The sequence below is a fragment of the Arachis ipaensis genome, chromosome B6, assembly GCF_059453495.1.
Source record: "Arachis ipaensis isolate K30076 ecotype BB chromosome B6, ASM5945349v1, whole genome shotgun sequence".
Taxonomy (NCBI): domain Eukaryota; kingdom Viridiplantae; phylum Streptophyta; class Magnoliopsida; order Fabales; family Fabaceae; genus Arachis; species Arachis ipaensis.
Window position 1 is genome coordinate 10,903,487 of NC_142441.1, and position 17,416 is coordinate 10,920,902.

General features: G+C 31.8%; 2 protein-coding genes and 1 pseudogene across 2 annotated transcripts; 1 reads left to right on the forward strand and 2 right to left on the reverse strand.

The window, feature by feature from the left end:
- Positions 1-453: 453 nt before the first annotated feature.
- LOC148554608 (uncharacterized) lies at positions 454-3,632 on the reverse strand. The gene is made up of 3 exons (XM_088490402.1): positions 2,807-3,632; positions 1,268-2,566; positions 454-1,046 (listed from the first exon to the last, which is right to left on the reverse strand). The coding sequence occupies exons 1-3, from the start codon at positions 3,630-3,632 to the stop codon at positions 454-456; spliced, it is 2,718 nt and encodes a 905-aa protein (XP_088346528.1).
- Positions 3,633-3,797: 165 nt separating this feature from the next.
- Positions 3,798-5,729, reverse strand: LOC107646585 (uncharacterized; annotated as a pseudogene).
- Positions 5,730-6,490: 761 nt separating this feature from the next.
- On the forward strand, positions 6,491-9,013 carry LOC107648035 (protein rolling protein). Its single transcript, XM_016352063.3, has 8 exons — positions 6,491-6,932; positions 7,227-7,260; positions 7,358-7,525; positions 7,766-7,855; positions 8,009-8,074; positions 8,177-8,268; positions 8,469-8,516; positions 8,665-9,013. Exons 1-8 carry the CDS (start codon positions 6,592-6,594, stop codon positions 8,780-8,782), a joined length of 957 nt encoding a protein of 318 aa, XP_016207549.1. The 5' UTR covers positions 6,491-6,591; the 3' UTR covers positions 8,783-9,013.
- Positions 9,014-17,416: the final 8,403 nt, after the last annotated feature.

Below are 17,416 nucleotides of genomic sequence, written 5' to 3' on the forward strand. Positions count from 1 at the left end.
TCTATTTGGTCAACTTAATAATCCAAGTTTATATATGTAAGGGGTTCAACAACGATAATTGATAACAACAACGACTAAGCGACTTTTCTTTTAATAGAATCATAATCATAATATCGGCAGAAAATCCAGCAACGTCTAATTATTGTATTTGTAATTTTTTATTTTTTTGGTTTACAAAAGGTTTAGAGCCCAAGAAAACAAAAACTAAAACTTTAAACGAGAGATTATAAGAGGTAATAAAACTCTTCTACTATCATCATCAATAATGTGCCTTAACTCAAGTGGGGGAAGGTCAAAGAAGTGAAATCCTAAAAAAGTTTTTAAGTTGTTCTTAGCAAGTCAATCTGTACTTCTATTGGCTTTTTTATAGATATATTTTATATTCAACTGTCAGTCTCTCTTCACGATCTGACCGATGCTTCTGACCAGAGCCTCCGGATGATTCTGGATTTCTTACTTCTTCTGCAGAGTTTGCAGCACTGCTCTAAAATCTGTCTCCAGGATAGCTTTTTTGAATCCTAGGTCCCACGCCATTTTAAGTCCCTGGAAAACGCCCCAAAGTTCTGCTTTAAATGCTGAACATGTTCCAATGTTCATCATGTATCCTGCTAGCCATCTTCCTTGATAATTTCGAATAATGCCTCCACAGCCAGCCCTCCCAGTGGTTACGCAGGCAGGGCCGTCCACATTAATCTTTATCCATAGTTCAGAGGGAGGAGACCAGCCTATTAGAATCTCCCTTTTTCTTACGTTTTGGATGAGATTTTCTTTTTTGAAAGCTTTATCCAACCTTTGGATGTAATCCATGATGATGCATTCTGTTTTCGGTGGCCTTTTAAAAGGGGGAGCAAAAATTTTCTTATTTCTCCAGAACCATAGCCACCAGCAAGTAACCATAAAGATGGTTTTCCATTGGGTTTTGGAATTTGAAACTGCTTCCACGGTTAGATTCCAGCGGATCCAGGTCTCGAAGGGAGCTCTGAAGAACTCTAGTATGTGCACCGGATTTGAGTTGTGACCATATCCTGGATGCAGCTGGACAATCCCTGAGAGTATGAAGGATAGTTTCAATGGTTTGAGTGCACATATGACAGTTTGGGTTGGCTCCAAACATTCGATTTCTTCGATCTGATGTCATGAGTCTGTTGTGAACAACTAGCCACATGAAGATCTTAATCTTTTGTGTTCGATCTGATGTCATGAATCCTTCTAGTATTTTGTTCTCCCCCCCAAATGAATTTTTTCTGGCATTTTTCAATTTCTTTACACACTCCAATAGAAAATTTTCCATGCTGCATATTGAAGTTTAGAGCTGGGTTAATGACTGATTGTGCAAGAGTGATACGACCAGCTAAGGAGAGACAACTGGTTTTCCAGCCCTTTATTCTGCTGTGCACCCTTTCAATAATGTTGCCATAGTTGTCCTTGTTCTTTTTGCTGTTGGTTAGAAGGGTTCTTAGGTATCTTCCTAGACATGGAACCTCTCTGTAGCTACATGTTCTCATAACTTTATTTCTCGTATCCATTTCCACATTTTTGGAGAACAGAATAGATGTTTTCTCCTTGCTTATAATGAGACCTGATGCTTTACTGAAAATTTGGAGCATCCTCAAAATTCTCCTGATTTGATTTTCTGAGACTTCTGCAAATAATAGGAGGTCATCTGCAAAAAGAAGGTGGGATATGATTGGTCCCTCTCTACCAGCCTTCATGGGTTTCCAATTTCCTTCTTCAACTCCATCTTCAATGAGCATTGAGAGTTTATTCATGGCGATGACGAAAAGGTAGGGAGATATAGGGTCTCCCTGCCTAATATCTCTAGTTGGTGTGAATTTTTCTGTTTTTCCCCTATTCCAAAGTATCTGGTACTCCGTACTGGATACGCATGCCATGATCAGAGTTAAAATCCTGTCTGAAATGCCATACTCCACTAGACATTGATGAAGAAAGTTCCAATTCAAACGATCATAAGCTTTGGCAAAATCAATCTTGATTGCCATGAAACCATTCTTCCCCTTCATTCTTTTCATGCTATGGATCATTTCAGAAGCTATTATGATGTTGTCATGTATAAAGCGTCCAGGGACAAAACTGGATTGATTGGGGGAGATTCTCTCTGATAAGGTTGGTTTAATTTTGCTGACAAGAATCTTGGCAAGGTACTTGTAGATGACGTTACGAAGGGCTATCGGGCGAAATTGAGAAACAAATTCAGGCTGGTTTGTTTTGGGAGTCAGTGTCAAGAGGATTTTATTTATGTGTCTGATGGCCTCCGGTTTTCTCCACAAAGATTGAATGTAGTTGCACACCGAACTTTTTAGAAGGCTCCAGTTTTCTTTATAGAAAAGTGCAGGGTAACCATTTTCTCCAGGTGCCTTGAGGGATCCAATGTTGAAAATAACGGCTTCAATCTCCCAATGAGAAGGTATGATTTCCATATTTCTTCTTTGGTTGCAATTAAGACTAGGAGGGTTGTGGAAGGTTATCATGATGGGTCGGTTGAAATTCTCCTCTTCATAAAACTTATCAAAGAACTCCATAACTAGCTTCTTGATCATTTCAGGGTCTTCAATGCAGCACCCATTCTCATTTCTGATTTTAAGCACTCTATTTTTTCTTCTTCTCACTAGAGTCTTTGTGTGGTAAAATCTTGTGTTCCTGTCGCCTTCCACCATCCACTGTTGCCTAGATTTTTAAAGCCATAAAATTTCTTCCTGGTCCAAAATTCCTTCTAATTCAGCATTAAGTTCCTTTTTCAGTTTCTACAGGAATTTATTTTTGCTGTAGGTATTTTATTTTTGTATACCACTGAGTCTGTTTAGGATATTTTGTTTTCTACGAAAAATATTTTCGAAAACCTCTGTGTTCCACTTCTTCAAGCAATCAGTGAGATTCTTGAGGGCTTCTGGAAATTTAATGTCTTCCTTCCACACTTGCTCTACAAAATTAGAGAAGTCTTCTTGAGTGCACCACATAGCTTCAAAACGGAATGGTTTTTCTCCAAGTGTGTTACAGTTTGGGCTCAGGATCGCCAAGATTGGGTGATGATTAGACTGAATTCTGGGAAAGATTTCAATATGTGCATTTGGAAACATCATTCTCCAGTCTGGGTTAGCAATAGCTCTGTCTAACCTCTTGAAGACCCATTGCTGACCATTCTTTTGTCCACCTATCCAAGTATATTTTGTTCCTACATACCCCAAATCCATCAGGTTGCAACTATCCATTCTCCTTTTGAATCTCTTGCACGCATGTTCGTTCGATCCTGTGCCACCCTTTTTCTCGTGTTCCTTTGCGATGTCGTTGAAGTCTCCTATCAACATCCAAGGATGTCTCATATGTGTAGCTATAGCTTGTAAGTTTTCCCATAGCTCCTTTCGGTTCCCTTCCTGTGGACTGGCATAAATAGCTGAGAGGTTCCAGTTTTTCTGATCCAGATCAGTAATCTCCATGTGAATGAATTGTTTATGAGATTTCAAGACTCTCACCCTCAGATAGTTGATTTTCCACAAAACCCATATACCTCCGGAGAAGCCCTCAGCATCTTCAATGACGTAATAGGCAAACCCCATCTCCCTGATAACTTCTTTTGCTCTGGACCCACTGCACTTTGTTTCTACTAGTATCACCATATCAGGTTTTTTTTGGAACCACAGTTCTCTGAGCGTGCGAATAGTAGCCTTATTAGCCGCTCCATGAATATTCCAAGAGAGGATTTTCATGATCAAGAGAAGGGGGGATAGATAACTACCACTTAGCTCTCAGCTCCAAAGTCTCAAAAAGGGCCTTAGGTCCTATCATTGGCATTGCATTTTCTCCACATTGCGTGGAGAGGTTCTCTCATGGGTCTTTGCTTCACATACTTCTTTTTCAAAAATCTCCATAGCCTCAACAAGCACATTGCTATTCACTGATCCAAAATCCATGTGTGTTAAGTCTGTTGGGTCTGGAGGTTTTTCGGGTTCCTCTACCACCAACCCAGAAGTAATCATCTCAGATTGCTGGGAAGCTGGTTCTGGATTAGTATATGCCTAATTCTCCTGATAATGCTTAGGTTCTTCCATTATTTTCATGTGATCAATGGTGTGTGGTTCTGTAGTATGTTCAAGTTATTTTTCTGTTTGGGTTATGGTTGGGTCTGTTATTGGGTTACATTCTTTTGGGCTCAGTGTTTGGGGCAGATTGTGAGCAGATTTTGGGCTATTAATTTTGGGTTGGCCATTTATAGTGGGTTGGGTTGCTGGTTTGGTCTGGTCATGTGCAGGTTTTGGGCTAATGATTTTAGGGCCGGATGCAGATTTTGAGGGTTGCAGACTTGCCTCTCTGTTAGGTTCTCTCTGGTTTCTCCCTTCTTCATTCTCTTTGTTGTTATTTCTTTGGCTCAGTGAAGTAGTATTGTTGTTTTCTTTGGATGCTTCTGATTCATTCTCTTTTTCCATAACGACCTCCTGCAGCACTGCAAAGCGGGATTTTTGTCTACCATTATTATCATCCTTCTCCTTTCCTTTTTGTGCACTCCCACTACTTGTACATTCACTGTTTTTGGCAGATTTCCTTTCACGTTGTGTACGTTGTACCAACATCCAAGGGCCATAGCCGTGTGGATCTTCAGAAGTGACTTCCTTACCCTTGTTTTCTTTCGTTTTTTCATTATTGCCCTTTCCTTCAACCTTCTCTCTCGTCGCTTGATCTTCCATCCTGTTCATCTGTTCATTATTTCCTGCATTTGGGAGGTTTTTGAGATCTAGACAAACAGCTTTATCATGTCCAAATTTTTCACACTGGAAACACACCAAATGTAGGCCTTCATATTCCACCAGATATGTGGCTCCGTTAATCTGGTACTGGGATACCAGGGGCTTGTCTAGATCCACCTCTACGCATATTCTTGCGTATTTTCCTCTGGAGACGCTTTTCGTATTCGTATCCACCTTCAAAGTTCTTCCCACAATGCTTCCTATCTTCTCCAGAATTGTTCTATTGTAGTATTCTATCGCCAAACCAGGAAGTCTTACCCACACAGCAATATTGTTAATGGTTGCTGTTTGAGGGTTAAACTCTGGTTTTCATAGTCTTAACGTCAGGTAGTGGTCTAGAATCTTCCATGGTCCCTCCATGAGAGCATAATCTAAGTCTTCAGAGTTGTAGAACTTGACCAGAAAGAAGTCGTTCCCCAGGTCAATGACATCAATGCTCCCATACTTACCCCACATTGATTCTAGTCTCCTCTCTAGAGCCAGTAGTGAGATCTTTCTGCCCAGAAGCTTTACGATGATGGATTCCCACCAGTCCTTGCATATTTCTCTTTTAACTGCTTCGTTGATCACCAAGTTATAAATCCCGCTAGCAGTTTTTTCAATGGTGACATCAGGATGGACTTCTTCATCTTCGCTTGATTCTTCTTCCATGGCTCTTGCCTCCTGTTCGACTTTATCAACACTTTTTTCCGCTTTAACTGCCTAGGCAAAAGAACGAAGTTTCTCGCCTTCCCCCCAAGCTCCAGTTGGTGGGTTCAACGTGATTGGAGCAGAGTTGGCCACTTGACACTCCCCTTCCTCCATCCATTCTTCAACTCGAGGTACTGGGGCCGTGCCTCCTGTGAATTCTTCTCCTTCCCCTAGCTTTCTCACTTTTTTGATGGACCTGTGGAGGAGTTCCCCCTCTGACCTTGCCTCTTCTCTGGGTCCATGCGGCCTTGCCGCACCTCCCCGGACAAAGCCGTCTCGCATCCGCCTTTCAATCGTGCTTTCCCCGACAGTTCACACACGAAGTTCGTGAAATTTTCTACCTTCTCCACTCTTGTATTTGTATTTTTGGTTTTTGGAATGAATACTGTAATTATTGTAATTTTGGTCACAAATGTAGAGTAATAAAAAGTTGTCAAAAAAGGCCTAAAATCATAAGCCCAAAGTTCAATTTACTAGCCTAGTGGGTTTAGAGTTCTGTATTCAAAAATTACCAAAAAGACGAAAACGAGAGTTCTGTATTCAACTCTCATACACTTCATCAATTACGTGTTGTATTTCATGAACAAAAACAGAATTACGTGTTGTATTTTAACTTCTAAGTGGCGAATATTTCTGTTGTTCTGTTTTTATCATAAATTGAATGAAAGGAAAAAAAAAGGACAAACAAAAAAAAATCAATCACCATTTATAAGGTCGAACTTCCGACTCTATTATTTTGCTTTCCATTATGAGTAAATATTTCATCTGAAAAAAAAAATTTGCTGGCAAGCAGTTTTTAGTAATTTTAGCTAGTATTTAGTTAGCATAAATGTTATATTATTTTTAATTAATAAATTTAATTAATTTATGTATATAAATTTTAATAAATATAGATAAAAATTATGTTAATTTAGATATATAAATTCTAATAAATATAAATATAAATTATTACTAGTCAAATATTAATTTAAAATAATAATATTGGCTGACTATATAACATTGCTATTTGATTTGTTCATACTGAAAGGTCTCAAACCTGATGGTCAAATTCAAATCTACCAGTCCACTTAGAAAATTCAAGAACCAAGACATGCTCACAAAACCAAGTCCTCTGAGTTGAAGAAAATGCTTATTCATCAAAAAGATGGCACTAGAGATAGAATGGTATGACATAGTGTGCTTTGGTATTGTTTGTGTGGCCTTTGTAGGTGCATTATGGGTGCTGTGGATGAATGAAGGTGCCTCCAATAGAGTTTTTGAGAGCATGTATGAGAGCCTTCTTGTGACTCAACCTGACAATGAAGTTGTTGTGACCGTTTTGCCCTCCGGCCATGTTAGCACCTCTCAGTTATGGACCAGTTGTTGGGTTGGATTGAACCCTTTCTGGCTCTTACTCACACGTTTCCTTTCGTTTGTGATCATGGTTCTTTTCTTAGCCTGGGATGTTGTCACGTACGATGCAACCATCTTTGTTTACTACACTGAGTATGTTCCTATATTCTTTTCCTTCCAATTTATGTACTCCAATGTTTTATAAGTATTGTTGGATTTATTTTGAAAGAATTAGCGATCAACCATTCATGTATCTGTTCTTATGAACTTAAATTTTTGGGACAAATAGTATTATGATTATATGATATCAGAGTTTTTATGATAAAAAAATTTAAGAAATGCATTCATTACATGTCAAGCATATAGTAGTACTGATCTTAGTGTCTTACATTATTCTTATACTATGCATTGAGACAAATAAAGAATCTTATTGTATGTTTTTTTCAGGTGGACTTTCACATTGGTCATCATATATTTTGGGGTATGACAAGAATAATGTCAATCCCATCTGTTTAATGGAAGTAAGATAATTAAGGCATCTAATTAGCATCTAACTTTGAACTTTACATATGCATTAGATGGGGACCATAGTTTCTGCACATGGATGTTGGAATTTCTGTAGCAAAGCAACCATTGACAGTGTGAAACAAACAAATGGTTCTGTTAAGTTAGAAAGCCGCTATGCAAAAGTGGAGTTTCAACAAAGAGCAGGTTTCTTGGGTTACTTAGTGCAAACCACATATCAGGTTGATCAAAGTCAACTAATCAACATACATTGGGTCTTATATATATATATATATATATATATTTGTTTTGGAAAATATTCCAATAAAAATTGATACTTGATGATATGCTAGATTGCCCTTGAAGATCTAAACGTGACTCTGTTGACAGAAATAATCACATTGAAAACATAGTGATTAAATGAGTTTGCTAATATATTATATATATATAGTTTTGAACTGATATTCTGCATATTTTAACAGACATGTGCAGGGGCTGTGATCCTAACAGACGTTGTATTTTGGGTTGTTATAGTCCCATTCTTATCTATATCTCACTTAAGACTAAACATGGTGAGTGTGATGACTTTAAATTTTCTTTCATTTGATGTGTATTTGTGCATTCAATCTTAATTGGGAATTATCTAGTCATTGCACATCTTAATTAATCTCTGTTGAATAAAGGATATTTTTTTTTTAATAATTTTGTTGTTGTATGCTTGGCAGTTGATGGGTTGCATGCATGCTTTAAATGTAGTTTTCCTCTTCTTGGATACAGCTCTGAATAATCTCGTAAGTGTATATCATATGCCCAGAAAAGAAAAGGAAATTCTATAATTGTCAAATCATTTATTTGTCTAAGGACTAATGATATTTCATATTCTTTATTTTTAGCCATTTCCTTGGTTTAGATTCTCATATTTTGTAATCTGGAGCTGTGGTTACATTATTTTCCAATGGGCCATCCACGCATGTGGTTTTCCATGGTACTTTATTATTTGATGTGTCTTTTCTCTTTTGTATATTATTACAACTAGTGTCGCATCTTTTAAAAATATGATATCTAAATAGTAAAAATCACCTATAGTTATTTTGATATGAAGTTGATATTTAAAATTTATTAAATAATTTAAAAATTTGGACTAAATTATTATCTTGTGTTGTAATCTTCTTTCTTATATAACAGGTGGCCATACCCATTTCTTGAGCTAAATAACAAGTGGGCTCCTCTCTGGTGAGTATCATGTATTATGAATTTATGATACTACATAATTTTAAGTAAATAGTATTATATTATAGTATTAATTGAGTAGTATTATCATTTCTCCAATACTATATTGATATAAACCCAGTCATTATTTTTTATCCTTACAATAATGCAGGTATTTTTGCTTGGCGGTAATTCACATCCCCTGTTATGGAGTGTATTTCTTGATTGTGAAAGCCAAAAATACACTTCTTTCCAGATTGTTCCCTCATGCATTCTTCAGGCCAAACTAGTTCGATTAGGTTGTCTCACATCAAGAATCTCTTGTAGTTGGGGATCTTATGCAATCGACTCTTGCACAAGTAAACATGATAGGTGTTTCTTTCTTGCAATTTATTATCATGCAAAACTCACGAACACCTTTAGAGGAAAAAATGGATATTAAAGTTGTAATTTGATAACTATGGCTGGTTAAACACCCATCAGGCATGGACGGTGATACTGATACAATACAATATAGAATATGAAATATGTGGATGCGCAAATTTTAATTTTTTTTAAGATAAGAAACATCACATGTGTATAAAATATAAAATATTTTTAAAATAATTTATAGTAACATTTTAATATTGTATTTATATTAAAATATAAATTATATATTTTAACTATTTTTAATGTTTTGTTAATTTTAAAATATTTTTTGTATTAATAAATAATAATATATTATTTTTAAATTTATTTTAAAAATATAAATTAAAAATAAAATTAAATATAATTAATATATAATAATATTTAAATATGTCAATATATATTTAAAAAATATTTTATATTTTTTATTAAAATACAATTAAATATAAAAAATACATATATTAAATAAATATCAAATAAATATCATATTCAAAATATGGTCCATGCTTTATAGTTGAACGCAAATCAAACTGTCCTTTTATTTCATAAGCAACGCCAATTTCATCCCCCCAAAAAGGTCATATTTGCAATTTATTAGGTACTTCCACACGTTGAATTCAATATGAGTGGTCTCAAACAGGGGGGTTTATATATAAAGTGTTATTGACTCGATTAATAAACTAAGAGTATTTTTAATTGGGTGTATTTTTAAAAAGTGAATTAATTTAAAATTAAAATTTATATTAAAATTAATTGATCAAATAAAATTAGTATTATCTTAGTGATATAATCTTAGTTTAATAGATAACTATTAAAATTTTGATATTCATATAATTATATTAATAAAATAATTAAAAATATAAAATTTTAATTGAATTAAAACTAAACATTAAAAGAATAAGTTTTATTTTTAATTTTAAATCACTATTTATAACAAATAGTTCTATAAATGTTCAAAATAAAGTTAAAATTGAAATTAATATTAAAAATATTCTAATACATCAAATCATCTGTTTTTAAGGTTTTTTTTTTTACAAATTTTAAATACCTTTCTTCTAATGCAATCGTATATGTTTTATTTTTAATATATTATATCAAATATCAATAATAATATTAAGTGTATATTAAAATCAGTAATTATTAATATAAAATATGTATTAAAATTAAATTAAATAATATATATTTATATATAAATATATTATTATTAATTTTTGTGTACAGATATTTTTTTTTAGTAAATTACAATAACAACAACCTATTTACTAATAAACACTTAAGTTGCATTAAAGAGTGGTAATTTAATTTATTTTAAAAGTAAGAATACACGATCTGTTAATTGAATTATCAAATAAATTATGGTTATAGTGCTTGTTTGGGCGTTATTATTTTGATAGAAAAAAGATATTTTTTCAATAAAAAAAGATATTTTTTTTTATTCTTTAGCGTGATTGACAGATTTTTAGTAGTAAAAATAAAAATACTAAAAAAAATTAAAAAAAAAAAACATTTTTTTTAAAAAGTTGTAATTTATATCTTTTTTAAACACAAAATTAAACAAAATTAAAAATAATCAATAATAATACTAATTAATACTGTAGTTTTTTTAAATAAAAAATTTATAAATTATAAATATAGTTATAATATATAATTAAAGATTAATATATAAATACTTTTTTTATAAATTATAAATTATAAATTTTAAAATTTATTTAATACCAATTTAGATATTTTAAGTCTATGATTTTTTGAATTCTAATTCACAAAACAAACTTTTTAAATAGATTTGTAGACTTATCGAGATTTAAATTTCGAGGCTTGAGTTTGGTAAAAAAAATTCTATAAAAAATAATAGATCTAAATTTATACCATTTATTTACGGTGAATTTTAGTATACAGATCAAAAAGTCATACAGATTTAAAGATTTGCTTACACCACACTTTTTAAAAGTCACACTTTTCACTTTAAACCATAACTCTTTACAAAGAAAAGCGTCACCTAATGAAAAAAAGTAAATTAGAAGATTTAAGAGAAGAAATAATTAAATTATCAAAATTAATAGATCAAAAATTAATGATTTTAACTAATGTTAACTGTAATGACACCAAATTCTTAAAATCAATACAAAATGATTTTTCTCAAAATCTTTATTTTACTATAAGTTTTATTGAAGGACTTCAAAAACCTGAAAAAACTTATTTTTCACACGGAACTTCTAAAAAATGCTACCATGGAAATGATTCCCTACATCTTTATCATACTTTTAACCCACAATTAAATTCTATAGTAGATATGCTTGAAGAAATATTAATATCCATAAAATTTCAAAGAAATAAGGAAAAAGAGAATCCCAAAGAAGAAAAATTCCAAAATATAATCAACATAACAGACTTAAAAATAAAACCACCATTGAAATTATGAATATTGAAAAAAAATTAGAAGAAGTTACAATGCTTTTTAAACAATTAAAAATGGCTCAAGAAAATAATATTATGGAACATGGTTTTCAAATAGAAGAAGAATTAGTAAATTCTGAAAATATAGAAAATGAAAAACACATTCTAGACTATTCAAGTGACGAAGAACCAGCAATTCCAATACAAGTAAAAAATGAAGCTGGAACATCTAAGGATAATCAATCTCAATTTAAATGGGAAACAGGTTTTGATAATTATGCTTTTAAAAAAGGGTTTAAAAATAAAGATTCAAAATATACAAAAATACCATCAAAATATGTTCCTAAAATCCAGGAAATGGAAGGAGAAAGAATGCTCGATTTAGACTGCAAAAAGAACGAAAAAGAAATTTTCGAAAATTGGTTGAATTCCTTTTTATTAGAAGCCTTTACTAATCCAAAACTTAGTGAATTGTCTGGAAGAGATATTTGGAATTACATAGGGTTTCATACTAAAGGAACTATAAGAGATTATATGACATCAATAGAAAACCAAATAATAGAAGAATTAGCAACAAAAACTACAGCTTATGATAAGATATTATATATAATGATGATTCTATATAAAGAATTTTTTGGAAAAAATATTATAGATCATAGACAAGAAGTTTCTAATAAAGAATATCAAGAAGCAAAAAACTATTTAGCTAATATTCAGATATATGATCTATGTAATGTGGAGTCTTATATATGTGAATATAGAATACATTATTACAAATTAAAAGAAGAAGATAAAAATCATTATCTTAGTATGTATATAACAAAACTTCCATATCCTGCTAATGAATTTATAATGGGAAGATTTATAAGAGAAATAAATAGAGGAACAATTGAAAATAACTTTGGTGGAGCAACTTTTGCAATAAGAGAGGAAATAAAAGAACGTTGTATGCAATAAGCAACTCAAAAAAGATTTGCAAACATAATTAGAATTTGTTGTCAAGATAATGAAGAGATACCTCAAAAATATGGTCTTAATAAAAATTTTCAAAGAAAAAGAAAATATCAATTTAGAAAAAGAAAATACTATCCAAACTGGAGAAAAAAGAGATATTTTAGAAAGGAAAATAATAATAAAAACAAAAGACAAAGAAATAACTATTGTCCGAATAAAAAAGAAAATTGTAAATGTTGGTATTGCCAAGAAGAATGACACTATGCAAATGAATGTCCGAAAAAGAAGGATAAAAATGATCTTACTAAACAAATAGAAATTGCTAAGTCTTGTTTCATGGAACCTTTAGAGGAATCTGATGATAACTTAGACTATATTTTTGAATATGTCTCGGAAACAGACTCAGAGACTGAGTAATAATGCTACATTTATTACTATAAAAATAACAGAAAAGTTTATAAATGCTTTCATAGATTCTGGAGCAACACAATGCTTTGCTAGTTCAAATATAAAACTTGATTGGAAAAAATTAAAGAAACCATTAAGAGTTAGACAAATCAATACATAAAATTAACCAAAAAGCAGAGATGGTTGAAACTTTTATTCAAAATTATAGGTTCATTGTTCCATCTATATATATGTTAGATTCTGGAATAGATTTTATCATAGGAAATAATTTTTTAAAGCTATATCATCCATTCATTCAAGAATTAACATATATAGTTTTAAAAGCTCCACACGATTCTTCAATAAATCAAAAATCAAAACGTATAAAAATACCGACTACTACTATAGATAATATCTTAAAATTTAAAATATTTTCTATATTAAAGACATGTTATTTAAATTTATACTTTCAGATAAATATCCCAAAAAATAATCTTGAAATAAAGATAGAAGAACTTTTGGATGAAATTTGTGCTGAAAATCCTTTAGATATTAAAAATACAAATAACGAATTAGTAAGTATTAAATTAAAAGATCCTACAAAAGAGATAAATGTTCCAAATAAAATTCCTTATTCCGCAAGAGATAGAGAAGAGTTTTCACTAGAATGTAGAGATCTTTTGGAAAAGGGAATTATAAGATTAAGTAAAAGTCCTCATGCGGCTCCAGCCTTTTATGTCGAAAGCAATAATGAAATTAAAAGGGGAAAACGAAGAATGGTTATTAACTATAAGAAGATGAATGAAGCAACTATTGGTGATGCTCATAAACTTCCAAGAAAAGATTCTATTTTAGAAAAAATCAAATGAGCAACTTGGTTTTCATCTCTTGATGCAAAATCAGGATATTGGCAACTTCGTTTAGACGAAGAAACAAAGAAATTAACTGCTTTTACTTGCCCAACAAAAGAATCAACAAGTGTGTTGCTCTATGAATGGAATGTATTACCATTCGGATTAAAACAAGCCCCAGGTATTTATCAAAGATTTATGGAAGAAAATCTAAAAGAGTTAAATGAATTTGTTTTAGTGTACATTGATGATATACTAATTTTTACAAAACAGGATAGAGAATATCATCTTCAAAAATTATTAATAGTTTTAGAAAGATGTAAAGAAAAAGGATTAGTTCTTAGCAAAAAGAAAGCAAGAATAGCAAAACAAGAAATAGAGTTTCTTGGATTAATTCTATCCACTCAAGGAAAGCTAAAACTTCAACCAAATGTCCTAGAAAAGGTAAATTTATTTCCTAATAAAATAGAAGATAGAAAACAATTACAAAGATTTTTAGGGTGTATAAATTATATTTCTGATAAAGGATTTTTAAAAAATATAACAGAATGCACTAAAAGCTTATTTCCAAAAATAAGTACTAAAAAAGAATGGAAATGGGATGAAAAAAATAGTATGCAAATTCAAAGGATTAAAGAATTATGTGAAAAACTTCCAGAACTTTATATTCTAGAAGAAAATGACTACTTAATAGTAGAAACAGATGCTTTAGACATAACCTGGTTAGGATGTCTAAAAGCTAAGAAAGCTATAAAAAGTTTGGAACAAGAAAAAGAATCACTAGATTCTAAAGATTCCCCAAAGGAATTACTTTGCAGGTATATTTCAGGGACTTTTACTCCAACAGAACAGAGATATACCACTCATGAAAAGGAAACTCTAGCAGCAATTAAATCTCTTAAAAAATGGAAAATTGATTTACTACCCAGAGAATTTATATTAAGGACAAATTCAAGTTACCTAACAGGTTTCATACGATATAATTTAAAAGTTGATTATAACCATGGACGATTAATAAGATGGCAATTATTTTTGTTACAATATCCAATAAAAATTGAATATATTAAGGGTGACAAAAATGTTATTGCAGATACATTAACAAGAGAATGGAGTTCGTCTACAACGCATTAGATCAAGAAATTCAAAAATATGAGCAAGAACTCGAAAAATGCAAGCATTGTCAACAAATAAGGACACAGATCCAATCTCTCAAGAAGGCCATCGAAGCAATGAAATCAACACAACAAGCAAAACCATCAGAGTTCAGCCAGCTAAGCGTGGTGGACAAATCAGGTGAAGAAAAAATTTCAGAAAATAAAACAATTGCTGAAATCATTAAAAAATCCACCCAAGATAAAAAATATTATGTAATTTATAATAGCCCCATGAAAGGAGTATATGATGCCTGGGAAAAAGCAGCACCATTCACACATCAATCAAGGATAATTCATAAAGGAGGGTTTCTAACACTGGAAGAGGCAAAGGAATCCTTCAGGGAATATGAAGCTCTCCATCTAGAGCAAACCTTAAAAAGAGCAGATAAAGCTCCAGTTCAAACCCAGAGAACAGGGATAATAAGAAACATTCCTACAAGGGCTGAAATCAAGGAAAAGAAAAGGGTCTGTAGATCAAATCTCAGAGAAACCCTTAACATAGTCCTGAATTGGTCTGTAGATCAATTTTGGGATATTATCCTATTGCCAAAGAACAGCTAACAAAGCTGGTTATATTCCCAGATGCTTTCCCATCTGACACCTATCAGTTTTTCCAATATGGATTAATTGATACAATTTTAATTTTTAATAATCTAAAAATTATTAGTGAGTTTCCTGCAGGATTCGTTGATGCAGTAAAGAGATTTAAAAATATGATTGACAATGTAAATCCAAGGGATATATCCCTAAAATTTATAAACAGTCAACCTATTTTTAATGAAGAAGAAGAATGTTTGGTTCCAGCACACCAAGTAATATTCATGTCCGTCTTCCCAAGAAATTTTCAACCAATTGATCAGATTCAAGATTTAACGATTTACAGTCATGAAGGAAGGTTAGCCAGCACATTAGCAAGGGTCTTTGAAAGAACTCAAAAAATAACGAGGAATCTCACACAAGGATTAATTATAAAAGTAGAAATACTCTGCTTGTGTCCAGTAAAAGAAATGAAATTGAAGAAAGAGAGATGAGACTCTTGGTAGAATTTGAATCAGCATTCTACAACTTATCTGGACTTTTAGAAAAGCTCCCTGAAGGGATAAAAAGGAATCTCTGCTATTTAATAAAAGACAGAGAAGACCACAAGTGCCAGCTATGTGCCTCAGAGATATCTGAAGAATGCAATAATGAAACGGAATCAACTCACATGATGAAGGAAGGAGACAATGCATCTGAGGGTCACATGATAAAAGAGGAGGACAGTGCATCCGAAGCATCTCTCAACATTATTGCATAGTGACGTAAGCACTTAGGTCATAGAGCACCAACAATGTAGCTGGTGCAAAAGAACAAACAATGACGTAAGCAATGACGTCATAAGAAGGGTAAGGATGGGAATTGTCCATCAAACCCAACTATTATAAATAGGTTGCTTAGGCAATTGTAAAAGGATCAGACAATAAAAAGCAGGAGGCTAAGAGCACTCATATGCTAGGAGAGCAAGGAGGAAGCTGCCAAGGCGATTCTATAGCCTGAGGAAGAATTCCCTTAGAGAAAAATAATTCTAAACTCCCCTCTGGAGTTAGCATCTACAATCTCCCCTCTGGAGATAAAAACACCTTATGTAAAATATACTAAATAAAGGAAGTTTTTCTCCAAAAAGGTACATCTTCATCTTAATCTTTAAATTATGAATTATTTAGAAAGTTTAGAATTAACAGAAGAATCTGATTATTATAGATTAACTGCTTTATTAGATAATGAAAAACAGGCTGTTCTAAAAACAGAATTAAATCTCAAATCAAATGAAAACTTTAATAAACAAAATCTCTTAAAGGAAGTTTTTAATAGAAAAAATATAATATACTATGGAAAAATTCAACTTGAAGCCCCTATAAAGATAAAATCCGCCAATGGAGAACTTGAAATAGCTTTGATAAATGATGAAGAATTAAGTAAACAGATTGAGAAAATTAAGGATCAACAAAAAAGATCTAAAATTGGATGGATTCATATTAGTACTATACAAGTCTTAATCAAATCTACATATATGAAAGGAATTAATTCACCAATAAGCTTAGCAATCTGTGACAAAAGAATTACTGATGATCCAATAGATCAAATAATTGGAATTGTTCATGGAAACTTGGCAAACGTAAATGTTAAATTCAATGCTTATCTTGGATATGCTATACCTTTATCAACTGAAAATATTGGAAGATCTATAAGTTTAGCTTATAAATTTCACAGAAAGAATCTAATGGAACAAGACGATGAACCATTTTCAATTACATATGCAATAAATTATGCTTTAACAAATAGCCATCATAGTATAATATTTAAAAACAGAGAAAGAATTTATGTCGATGAATTATTTCAGAAAATTGTAAAAACAGAAATACCAAAATATAAAGCTATTGAAAACCCAGTTCTATTATTAAAAGAACCATCAGGAAAAATAGTTTCATCGAATTTCCAAATAAAAGAATCTAAAATTAATAGCCCTTTAAGTTTATCTAAGTTAAAAATTAAAGAAGAAAATTCTGAAATAAAAGAATTAACAAAAAAAGTCGAAAAGTTAAATGAAACCCTAAACACTAAATTATGACAATAAATAAAGAAGAAATATATGTAACTTATCAAGACAAGAAACAAGAGCTCTTTGAAAGAGAAAATCGTTTAAATTATTTACAGTTTTCTGGAATAAATCAAAGGGCATTTGAAGCTCTAAAAATAATTTATGACAAGTTGAAAAGAGAAGTTGAAGAGCTAGAGAAAT